Here is a 12,609-nt window from a genome sequence, read left to right as displayed (position 1 = left end):
GGTCACGAGATCTTATGGGTTTCACCTCTAGCCTACCCCAACTTGTTTAGAACTAAAGGCTTTGTTGTTGTTGTTGTTGTTGTTGTTACTAAATTTCGAAAATCATGTAGGACCTCAGCGACACGACATGTCATATCAATCAATGATATCGTCTTCCATTAACGGGGATGATAGCTTGACCAATTGTGACCGAATCGATGGTATCAACACTTGGGAAGTCTTCATCGTGGAGCGAGAAATATTTGACTGGGTCATTTAGGTTGATCACCAGGCTCGAGGAACGAAATGTTGAGTAATCTCTCCGTCGAAGTGGTGGAAGAAGGTACATACATAGGATTCATGAAATAGCCCATCAGAACCTCTTGCACTATTACTTCTCCGAAAATCCAATCCAATGTACACAGATGAGATGTTCTGCAGAAGATTTCGTATGAGAAGGCCTTTGTTCTTGAGAATTGTGAATGCGCTCAGTGAGTGGGATCCATATTTTACTCATAAGACACATGCCACCAACGACCAGGGCTCTCACCACTACAGAAGTGTACGGTAGCAATCCACATGTTAGCATATGGCACCTCTGCTGACCAACTTGATGAGGTACTAATGCTAGCTGCAAGCACTAGCTTAGTGTATGGGGAAGTTTGCACAAGGGGTGATTGACATGTTTGGCGAAGAGTATTTGAGGCCCCAGAGATGTGATGAAGTGAAGCGTTTGCTTCAAATTGGCGAATCTCACAGATTCCCTGCCATGTTAAGGAGCATCGACTGTATGTATTGGCCATGGGAGAAATGCCTTCATGCATGGAGAGGACAATTTACCCGCGGTGATCACGGCGTTCCTACTATGATCCTTGAAGCGGTTGCTTCTCACGACCTTTGTATATGGCATGCTTATTTCGGTGTGGTTGGCTCAAACAATGATATTAACGTGCTTAACAAGTCACCTTTGTTCATCTGAGAGTTGAAAGGAGAGACTCCACGGGTACAGTTCACCGTCAATGGAGTGCAATATGATAGAGGGTACTACCTTGCAGACGGAATATATCCAAAATGGGTTGTATTCATGAAGACTATACTGCTGCCTCAGATAGAGATTGACAGGTTGTTTACCCGACATCAAGAAGGGGCAAGGAAAGAAGTTGAAAGGGCATTTGGTGTATTGCAATCTCGTTTTAACATCGTGCAACGTCCAGCACGCCTGTGGAAGCGTTCTTTTGTCGATAAAATCATGGAAGCTTGTTGCATTCTTCATAACATGATTGTTCAAGATGAGGGAGAAATGGTTCACATCACTTTGGACTTGGACAGAAATCCTAGAGCATCTTCCACTTCACCGAAGGAGGTCAATCGTGGCCCCAACATCTGTTTTGCAGATGTACTACAAACGAATTCATCTATTCATGCTAGGCCAACACATCAGAAACTCAAACAAGATTTGGTCGAGCATGTTTGGCAAAAGTCTGGTAACAAGTGGATAATTATAACTAGTTTGAATAATCCTTTATATATTTATTTTTTCCATTAAAGATTCCCATATGTAATAATTTTGTAACAATTCAAACTTATATATTATTTTTGTTGCATTTTATATAGTTCACGTACACATGCTTCCAAGGACAAAGGCCATGCATAAACACATGAATCACTATTTTCGTAGTAGCATGTGTACTTTTTTTGTGCATTGTGTACTAATATGTTTAATTAGGCAAGTGTGATCAGGTCATATGCAAAACACACGTCAGACCCCAAAAGATATCATTTCAGTTGGTTAGCGTTATTTACAGGTCGTTTGAGTATCACAGCCAGCCAAACAGTCACCCTGCTGTATGTGTTGTCTACACTGCAATCTACAGGTGGCGTGGACGCAGGCTACAGACGGCAGCCGTCTGAACTCTGAACCAATGCACATTCCGTAAACACGCTCACAGCAGCCACTGCCAAAAAAAAAAAATTAACACGCTCGCAGCGGACATTTCAAACAAACAAAACTTTCATCGAATGCACACTGAAGCAAGAAGAGACCAGCAAACCCTAGAGCCAAAATTCTAATTTCACAGAAGTTGCTGAACCCTACATACAGCTTCTAATCCATAAAGTTCCCTCATACCCTTCACCATTAACCTGAATTAAAAGTAAAATTTAACATAAAACGACCAAATCGAAATGGACAATTGCAAGGTCTTACTGACCTGGAGGATTTGTGTCGTGCTCGCAGACATAAACCCTGAGGCCTCCCTGCGCAGATCATAGGCAGAAAGATGGTCTCAGAAGCCTCTCACAACGTCCAGGGAACATAATCATCCGCGGGTTTTGGTTTTGTGGTGGGGATCGCGGGGGGGGGGGGGGGGGGGGGGGGGGGGTGCTCCGTACCAGATTGGAAGAGATGGAACTTGAGGAGAAGTTTCCTCGCGATGGCAAGCCGGTGAGGAATTTCGCCGCTCCGCGCTCTCTTGGGTTATGGGGCAACGGTGTTTTCCGCCCGCCGCCGCCGCCGCCGGAACCCTCGGCTGCCATGGAGTTCTCTCCTTTTTCTCACTCTTTCCTAATTCGGAAAAGGGAGCGAACGACGTTCGTTAATTTATGTCGCCAACGCGAGCGACTCCATCATCCGATCTTCGCCCAAAACTATTTAGAACTTACATGACGCAAATTTGAAGATGTAAAATAGTTGTTATATGATCTATACCTATACCTACTAATAAAAGGGTTTTTTTTTAAAGCATCTCCAGCCGTTCGGCGTTCAGGATGTTGAAAAAGAGCCGGCGTTCAGGATGTTGAAAAAGAGCCGTCTGGGACTGAATCGGCGTTTACTTTCGGCGTGGAAGCGATTGCGTTCTCAGTCGACGCCCCAGGTCGCCCCCAAATCAGCGCAAACTCGGCGATTTGATTCAAATTTGTACAAACACAATACAAACTCGGCGATTTCATTCAAATTTATTAAAAAAACAGAAAACAAACTACTACGCCGCGGTAGTTCCTGGAGCCTGTAGAACCAGGTGTAGTCGCCGCCGTCGTCGCCGCCGCCGCCGCCCTGCGTCTCGCCGGAGCCGCCGCCGTCCCTGCTGCACCCCTGACCAGGGTCGCCGACGCGCGGGGGGTTGGACGGCCCGGGCGCACCTTCGAGGCCGTCCTCGACCACATCGAGACCGGCACACGCCGCGCCTCGAGTACCCGGCGCCCCCGTCCTTCTCTCGCCGCCGCGGTAGTTCCTGGACGCCGCGGCGAATGTAGGCGGCGGCCTCCTCATCGTCGGGCTCCGGTTCGCTCTCCTCCGGGTCGCCGGCGCTCCGCCCCGTCAAGCCGGAGCCGCATGAGACGCCGCTTGGTCGCCGCACCCGCCGTGGCGCCCTCGTCATCAACGAGGGCGGCCGCCCCTCCCCTCGTTCCCTCCGCCTTGTCCGACCGAAGACCGAGTCGGGGTTGCTCCCCGTCAAGGAGCACGCGGAGATGGCCGCCACCGATGAGACCGCCCTCAAGTGGGCAAAGGCGGACTACGTCCGCGAGCAGGTGAAGCGCCAGTGCCGGGCCTATGAGGAGATCAAGGCCGGCGCCGCGGACGCGACGAGGGCGGGGTCGTCGTCCTCAACAGCGACGGGGGGGGGGTCTGTACCAGATTGGAAGAGATGGAACTTGAGAAGAAGTTTCCTCGCGATGGCAAGCCGGTGAGGAATTTCGCCGCTCCCCGCTCTCTTGGGTTATGGGGCAACGGTGTTTTTCGGCCGCCGCCGCCGCTGGAACCCTCATGTGACGCCCCCGAGTCAATCATACACTAATCATACAAGCAAACGTGTACGATTAAGATCAGTGACTCACGAGAAGATATCACAACACAACTCTAAAAAAAGTCATACAAGCATCATAATACAAGCCAGGGGCCTCGAGGGCTCGAATACAAGTGCTCGATCATAGACGAGTCAGCGGAAGCAACAATATTTGAGTACAGACATAAGTTAAACAAGATTGCCTTAAGAAGGCTAGCACAAACTGGGATACAGATCGAAAGAGGCGCAGGCCTCCTGCCTGGGATCCTCCTAAACTACTCCTGGTCGTCATCAGCGGCCTGCACGTAGTAGTAGGCACCTCCGGTGTAGTACGAGTCATCGTCGACAATGGCGTCTGGCTCCTGGGCTCCACCATCTGATTGCGACAACCAGGAAGAAAGGAAAAGGGGAAAAGGGGGAGCAAAGCAACTGTGAGTACTCATCCAAAGTACTCGCAAGCAAGGATCTACACTACATATGCATGGGTATCTGTGCAAAGGGGCAATATCGGTGGACTGAACTGCAGAATGCCAGAATAAAAGGGGGATAGCTAGTCCTGTCGAAGACTACGCTTCTGGCAGCCTCCATCTTGCAGCATGTAGAAGAGAGTAGATGGTAAGTTCACCAAGTATCATCGCATAGCATAATCCTATCCGGCGATCCTCTCCTCGTTGCCCTGTTAGAGAGCGATCACCGGGTTATATCTGGCACTTAGAAGGGTGTGTTTTATTAAGTATCCAGTTCTAGTTGTCATAAGGTCAAGGTACAACTCCGGTTCGTCCTGTTGCCGAGGATCATGGCTATTCGAATAGATAAACTTCCCTGCAGGGGTGCACCACATTACCCGACACGCTCGATCCCGTTTGGCCGGACACACTTTCCTGGGTCATGCCCGGCCTTGAAAGATCAACACGTCGCAGCCCCACCTAGGCACAACAGAGAGGTCAGCACGCCGGTCTAAATCCTATGCGCACAGGGGTCTGGGCCCATCGCCCATTGCACACCTGCACGTTGCATACGCGGCCGGAAGCAGACCTAGCCTCCCTAATACAAGAGCAGGCGTTCCAGTCCAATCTGGCGCGCGCCGCTCAGTCGCTGACGTCACGAAGGCTTCGGCTGATACCATGACGCTGGTTGCCCATATCTTGTCCCATGTGGCGGTTAGTGCGTATAAGGTCAACGACCCAACTCAGATCAAATACCAAGATCTCGTTAAGCGTGTTATTATGAAGTAACCACGAACACCGACCAGGGCCAGGCCCACCTCTCTCCCAGGTGGTCTCAACCTGCCCTGTCGCTCCGCCACAAAGTAACAGTCGGGGGCCGTCAGGAACCCAGGCCCACATCTACCGGGATGGAGCCATCTGCCCCTTCAGCCCCCATCTTCGAACAATATCATAAGTAATGTAACAGTATAAAGTATATAGCATATGTCCGTGATCACCTCCCGAGTGATCACGGCCCAGTAGTATAGCATGGCAGACGGACAAGAATGTAGGGCCACTGATGGAATACTAGCATCCTATACTAAGCATTTAGGATTGCAGGTAAGGGTAACAACTGTAGCAACAATGACAGGCTATGCATCAGAATAGGATTAACCGAAAGCAGTAACATGCTACACTACTCTAATGCAAGCAGTAGAGAGAAGGAATAGACGATATCTGGTGATCAAGGGGGGGCTTGCCTGGTTGCTCTAGCAAGGAGGGGTCGTCAACAACGTAGTCGATCGGGGCACCAGCAGCGGCGTCAGTCTCGTAGTCTACCGGAGAAGAGGGGGAAGAAACAATAAATAAAATGCAAACATAAGCATGATGATATAAGACATGAAAACGAGCGGTGCTAGGTGTGCCCTAACGCGGTAGTAGGCGATACTAGCGAATGGTGGAAACATCCGGGAAAGTATTACCGGTGTTTCGCGTTTTCGGACAGACGGACCGGAGGGGGAAAGTTGCATGTTTGCTTTGCTAAGGATGTGTGGTGGACGAACAGACTGCATATTCGGATTCGTCTCGTCGTTCTGAGCAACTTTCATGTACAAAGTATTTTCATCCGAGTTACGGATTATTTTATATTAATTTTTAAAGTTTTAATTCATTTTCTAGAATTACTGAAATTCCTTTTAATTCGAAAATAGAACAGCAAACACTTTTGTTACCTAGTGTTCCCCTAGCCTATGTGCATGATGGTGGGGCCAGTGGGGGTGGGGTTGATGTAACGCCCCGGATCCGATGCGCCAGGTGTCTGCCAGTTATTCGCTGACGTTGCCATGTCATTTGCTTGTGTGTTGCATTTTGCCATGTCATCATCTGCATTTCATATCATGTCATCATGTGCATTGCATTCGCATACGTGTTCGTCTCATGCATCCGAGCATTTTCCCCGTTGTCCGTTTTACAATCCGGCGCTCCTATCTCCCCGGTGCCCCCTCTTGTTTTCTCTCGTGTGCGGGTGTCAATCTTTCTCGGAATGGACCGAGTCTTGTCAAGTGGCCTTGGTATACCACCCGGAGACCACCGGTCAAGTTTCGTTCCATTTGGAGGTCGTTTGGTACTCCAACGGTTAACCGGGTAACCGCGAAGTCCGTTTTGGTATTGCAGAAAAACCCCCTTTCAAACAGCCCCAAAACCCCTCTAAGTCTCCGCCATGCTCTCGGTCGTTCGATCACGATCGCGTGGGCGAAAACCGCACCTCGTTTGGACTCTCCTAGCTCCCTCTACCTATAAATAGGTGTCCCTCCCCGATTTTTCGCGCAGATGAACCCTAGCCTCCTTCCCCTCGCGCCGCCGGACGCTTTCTCCTCCCACCGGACATGTCCGCCACCGCCCCGCGACGAATCCGGGTGCGACACCTGTCCGCCGCCGTTCCACCGCCGCCGCGGCCCGCGGAGCCCATCCGGGGCCCGCGCGGGCCCGAGCCGCCGCCGCCCCGAGGCGCTCGCCTCCCCGCGCGCCCGCTCCTCCCTCCGTCGGTCGCCGCCGCCACCCGGCGACTTCCGCCGCCGGCCTCCGCCCGCGCCGCCGTGCGCCCCGGCCGGCCCACGCCTCCGCCGTCCATGGCCGCCGCTGCGCCTCCTCCCGTCGCCGCCTCTGCCCGCCACCAGCGCCGGCCCGATCCGGCCGCACCTCGCCTCCCGTGCTCCGCCGCCCTGCCGTGGCTCCTCGCCGGCCGCCGCCGCTCCGAGCCGGCCCCGGCCGCCGCCCGGCCGCGCCTCTCCTTCCTCCCTCCGGCGCATCGGGCCCGAGCTCGAGCACTGCCCTCGATCCAGTGCTACAGTGCCCGCAGGTTGACCCCGAGAATATTCCAAGTCCTGGAACTTTATCATTATCATGCCATGTTTTCTACATCGTAACTTCTTGCATGTAGCTCCGATTCGCGCGTGTAATATGTCAAATTGTTCGTCTCGTGATACTCTTCATTTTGTTCAATTGCACCATGTTCTTTAGAGGTCATCTTGATGCCCAAATCTTCGTTTCAAGATTGCTAGTTGCTGTTATTCTCTGGTTCTTATCAGAACTTGGAGATTTGTCATTTTTGTATCATTTATTCTGTGCATCTTTTGAGCATGAGCTCTACATGTGTTTTGAAGTATGCCATGCCATCTTTCCAAGGGTATATGCCATGTATTTTTGTGATCTCTGTAGTGACTAGCACAAGCATGCAAAGTAGGTACCGTAATGTTTCTGATTTCAGAGTGATTTCTGTAAGTCCTTGTCTGCTGTAATTTTGTTGCCATGTAAACTTGATGCTACAGAGGGATCCATGCATATTTTGGAGATGTTCAGTAAGGATGTTTTGTAGCTATAGTTCTAATTGATCCATTACTGCAATTGTTTGCAATTATAGAGTGCCCTAGCATGTCTCAATCTTGCTTTACTTTTGCTATAATATATTTCTGGCAGATTCTTAACATGATATTCATTTTTGCCAAGCTTATTGTAGTTGATCCATACATGCTATGCTATTGTTATTGCCATGGTTAGCTTCATAAACATGCTATCTTGCTGTAGGTATGCTTGGTTTGTCATGCATTGCTTTGTGGTGAGTGCATCAAGCTCACCAACATGCCTACATATTAATATTTCTGCCATGCTCTGTTTTCTGCTAAGTCTGAAACCTGATAACGAAACTTGCTATGTTTACATGCTTGCCATCATATCTTCTGGTCCTTTTTGGCTTATGGTCAGTAAGGGACTTTTGTTATATGCTTTGAGTAGATTCATGCCATGCCTTGTTTTGCCATGTTAAGTTCTTGTAGCATGTTGATTTCATGCCCTGAACATTGCTACCTGATGTTATTTCTGTCATGTCCAGTATTTCTGCTAAGTCTGTGAACCTGCTATTATTTTGCAATCTTGCCATGTCCTTTTGAGCATGTTCTAGTGATTTCTAGAGTTAGCTCAGTGTTCATGTTTTGTTGTGCTTTACCTATACATCATGTCCATGCCTTTTGTTTTCATGTTGGGTTGCTGTAGCATATTGTTTTGATGCTTGCTATATGCCTAGTTGTTGTTTTGGACAGATTGTTGCTATGTCTTGTTTGGAGTGTATGTGTTGCACCGTTGCTCCGTTTCGAGCGTGCTCTATATGAAACTTGCTTAGTTTTGCATGTAGTCTCACATTATCATGTTACATCCTTGTTTTGAGGTGTTTGCTTGATGTTTGTATGCATTTTGCATCAATGCCATGTTTAACTTGTTTTGCTCATATCTTCTAGGCCGTAGCTCCGAATCTAATGAACCTTATATGTAACTTGACTAGAATTTCGTGTAGATCATCATGGTGCTCTTTAACTTGCTGTTTAACAACTTCAACTTAATGCTTGTTCAGTTCTGTACCAATTTCGAAATTTGCATATGAGGACTTACCGGATTTGTTATATGTTGATTCCGGCCTCATTTAAACTTGCCTTGATGTGTTGTTCTTGTATGCATCATCTCTTTTCATGAGTAGCTTCATATAGCCTCGTCATGCATCATACTTGGTTGAGCATCATGCCTTGTTCTTGTGTGGTGTGTTTACCTTGTTGTGTGCTTCTTCTCGATAGTTCCCGTGTCGTTGCGATCGTGAGGATTCGTTCGTCTTCGTGGCTTCATCTTCTTCATGGATTCGTTCTTCTTCCTAGCGGGATTTCAGGCAAGATGACTGTCACCTTGGATCTCATTACTATCATTGCTATGCTAGTTGCTTCGTTCTATCGCTTTGCTGCGCTACCTATTCACTTGTTCCTCAAGCCTCCCAAATTGCCATGAACCTCTAACCTTTGTCACCCTTCCTAGAAAACCGTTGTTTGGCTATGTTACCGCTTTGCTCAGCCCCTCTTATAGCGTTGTTAGTTGCAGGTGAAGATGAAGATTGCTCCATGTTGGATTATGTTTATGTTGGGATATCACAATATCTTTTATTTTATTAATGCATCTATATATTTGGTAAAGGGTGGAAGGCTCGGCCTTATGCCTGGTGTTTTGTTCCACTCTTGCCGCCCTAGTTTCCGTCATACCGGTGTTATGTTCCCGGATTTTGCGTTCCTTACACGGTTGGGTGATTTATGGGACCCCCTTGACAGTTCGCCTTGAATAAAACTCTTCCAGCAAGGCCCAACCTTGGTTTTACCATTTGTCTAGCCTATTTCTTTTCCCTAGGGAGTCGCTCTCTCGAGGGTCATCTTATTTTAACCCCCCCGGGCCAGTGCTTCTCTAAGTGTTGGTCCGAACTGAGTAGACTGCGGGGCCCCCTCGTGGAAACTCGAGGTCTGGTTTTACTCGTAGGATGTCTCATCCGGTGTTGCCCTGAGAACGAGATATGTGCAGCTCCTATCGGGATGTCGGCGCATCGGGCGGCTTTGCTGATTTTGTTTTACCATTGTCGAAATGTCTTGTAACCGGGATTCCGAGACTGATCGAGTCTTCCCGGGAGAAGGAATATCCTTCGTTGACCGTGAGAGCTTATCATGGGCTAAGTTGGGACACCCCTGCAGGGTATTATCTTTCGAAAGCCGTGCCCGCGGTTATGTGGCAGATGGGAATTTGTTAATATCCGGTAGTAGATAACCTGACACTTGAGCTTAATTAAAACGCATCAACCGCGTGTGTAGCCGTGATGGTCTCTTCTCGGCGGAGTCCGGGAAGTGAACACGGTTTCTGGGTTATGTTTGACGTAAGTAGGAGTTCAGGATCACTTCTTGATCATTGCTAGTTTCACGACCGTTCCTTTGCTTCTCTTCTCGCTCTCCTCTGCGTAAGTTAGCCACCATATCATGCTTAGTCGCTGCTGCAACCTCACCACTTTACCCCTTCCTTTCCCTTTAAGCTTTGCTAGTCTTGATACCCATGGTAATGGGATTGCTGAGTCCTCGTGGCTCACAGATTATTACACCACCAGTTGCAGGTTCAGGTTATGCGATGATCATGACGCGAGAGCGATGTTCGCTTGTTTGGAGTTCTTCTTCTGCTTCTTCTTCGATCAGGGGATAGGTTCCAGGTCGGCAGCCTGGGCTAGCAGGGTGGTTGTCGTTGAGTTTCTGTTTATGTTTCATCCGTAGTCGGATGTTGATCTTATGTATGTGGTATTGATGTATTCTTGCGTCATTTGTATGCCTTGTATGTATCCCCAAATATTATGTAATGTTGATGTAATGATATCCACCTTGCAAAAGCGTTTCAATATGCGGGTCTATCCTTGGTGGGACCTTCGAGTTCCTTTTGGATAGGGTCGCATATTGGGCGTGACAGTTGACCTAGTCGAAGGAAGTGTGACCCACATGTAAGTGACACGTAGATAAAATATGGGTCAAAATAAAATGGGTGGTCCACATGTAATTGGCATAGATTAATTAACTCCTATAAATTAGCCTAAACTAATGGGCAACGATAGGCGCCGGCGAACCGGCCTAAACTTTCGGCCGGTCCGCTGCTAGCCATCCGATTTGGAAGTAGCGAACCGTCAGATCTCGCCTCCTCTTCCTTCCCCTTTCTTGTCCTTTCCCACACGCAAAAGGAAACAAAACACAAAAAGTGCCATCGATCCATGCCCGTGCGACCTCTATGCCCACGCGACCTGGAAGCTCCGCTGGTTCCCCAACGCTCGTCGCTCGCCGTCAGCATCGCCGCTCGTCGGTTGCAGCAGAAAAAACAAAGCAATGCCAGCTTGAAAGCAAAACACATGGTTCCAACAAATAATTAATATGGTTCCAGCAAACAATAATGTCGTTGCAGCAAAAATACTATGATTCCAGCGAAATACATTGATATGGTTCGAGCAAAAAACACACATGGTTCCAACAAAAAATTGATATAGTTCCAACAAAAATGAAAAATGGTTCCTCAGAAGAAGAAAAAAGATCAATGCAGCAAAAAAAATCACGGCGTTGTCGTCGTAGCCGCCCCAGCACCATCCTTGCCGATTGCAACAAGTCAAAATGCTGGTTCCAGCAAAAAATCTGTGCAGCAAAAATCACGGCACCCGCGGCCATGGTCGCCCGACATTGTCCCCTCCTGTTGCAGCAAATCGAGAAAATGGTTCCAGCAAAATTCGAAAGTAGTTCCAGCAAAAATTAAAAAAAGAACAACTTACCACGACGGCCACCGTTGTCGCCGTCCACCACCATCCTCGCCATTGAAGCAAATCCCGGTGCTGGTTGAAGCAAATCCCCATGTCGGTTCCAGCACCGGGTCCCAGCGCATCACCTCTGCTCATCGTTGTCGGGCCGAGGACACAAACAGCCTCCGCCGCAAGCCGGCCGCTCCACGACCTCGCTTGATATGCGCAGCTCGCCGTGGCCGCGGGCGCAGCTTGTCGTGGTGGCGCTTCATGGACGCAGCTCCTCGCTCGCGTCGGCTTCGGCGCACCTCAAGCACAGTCACCGGCATTGGGATTGTGGTGATTGAGAGACAGAGAGAAGAGCGGCCAGGGAAGGAACTGGATAGATATTCGCGTGGGGGTGAGGATGAGGTTTCTGTGACGAGCGGTGGTTAAGCGGCCACATGGGTCCACGTGTGTGTGCGCGCGTTGCGCGACGAGGAGGGACCAGCCCAGTTCGGCCGGTGCGCCGAACCGAACCGTTTCCCTAAACTAATAGGCCTACTAATTGAGCCGGCAAGCAATGCCTTGGCTGCGCATTGGTTGCTTGCCATGGCTAGCACGTAGTAGTAGAGTACAGAGCAGGAGCGACATAAGCAGCAGCGACGGTAACTCTGAGCAGCACGCAGCAGTTAGCAGTGAGCAGTGGCAACGGGCACTGGGAGGCTGCGGCGCGGCGCAGCTAGGAGCAGCAGTGAGCAGCAGCAAGCACCGGCGGCCGGAGAGCAGCAAGCAGCAGCAACAGCAACGCAGTAGCAGCAGCAGCAACGCAAGGAGAAGAAGCAGTAGGGCGAGCGCGGGAGCAACCGGCAGCAGCGGCGAGGCGGGGGCAGGTCGCGGCAGTGGCAGCGGTCGCGACGAGCGCGACCCCGGGCGAGGCAGGGCGTGGCCAGGGCGACGGCCAAAACAACGGCGGAGCGGCCTCGGCCTCGCCGGAAAATTGCTATGGGCTACCGTTCGAGCCGTGGTTGGGCTCGTTCGGACGGGGCCGGAGCGGCGCATCCATTGGTGGCTTCGGCTAGGGTTGGGGCGGGCTGTAACGACGGCGGCGAGTGGTGAGGGCGGCGGCCGGAATCGGGCAAGGTCGGGGGCAAGACTGCGGGGCACGAGAAGGCGCGTGGGCGGTCGCGTTGGACTCCTAGGGAGTCTAGGAACACGTGGTCGTGCTCGAGGGCAAGCAGCAGCGGCGTTTCGCGCGACGACGAAGCTAGCGCTTGCGGTGAGCTTCGGCCATGGCGGAGCTAGCAGCAGCAGCAGCCGATCGAGGGGG

General features: G+C 50.3%; 1 protein-coding gene and 1 long non-coding RNA gene across 2 annotated transcripts in view; both read right to left on the bottom strand.

The window, feature by feature from the left end:
* Positions 1-2,668, bottom strand: part of LOC109751373 (protein LOWER TEMPERATURE 1) — a 29,038-nt gene extending 26,370 nt beyond the window's left edge. Inside the window, exons 1-2 of the mRNA XM_020310273.3 lie at positions 2,371-2,668; positions 2,190-2,235 (exon numbers count right to left, since the gene is read on the bottom strand). Coding sequence (XP_020165862.1) covers positions 2,190-2,235; positions 2,371-2,514 — 190 coding nt within the window. The 5' untranslated portion in view covers positions 2,515-2,668. The remainder of the gene's footprint in view (positions 1-2,189; positions 2,236-2,370) is intronic.
* An 8,300-nt stretch (positions 2,669-10,968) lies between these two features.
* On the bottom strand, positions 10,969-11,652 carry LOC120962489 (uncharacterized). The gene is made up of 2 exons (XR_005753248.3): positions 11,334-11,652; positions 10,969-11,254 (listed from the first exon to the last, which is right to left on the bottom strand). It is a non-coding gene; the product is annotated as an uncharacterized lncRNA (long non-coding RNA).
* Positions 11,653-12,609: the final 957 nt, after the last annotated feature.

Source organism: Aegilops tauschii, chromosome 4, assembly GCF_002575655.3.
Source record: "Aegilops tauschii subsp. strangulata cultivar AL8/78 chromosome 4, Aet v6.0, whole genome shotgun sequence".
In the NCBI taxonomy this organism is placed as follows: domain Eukaryota; kingdom Viridiplantae; phylum Streptophyta; class Magnoliopsida; order Poales; family Poaceae; genus Aegilops; species Aegilops tauschii.
This window is presented reverse-complemented; position numbering and strand designations above follow the sequence as displayed.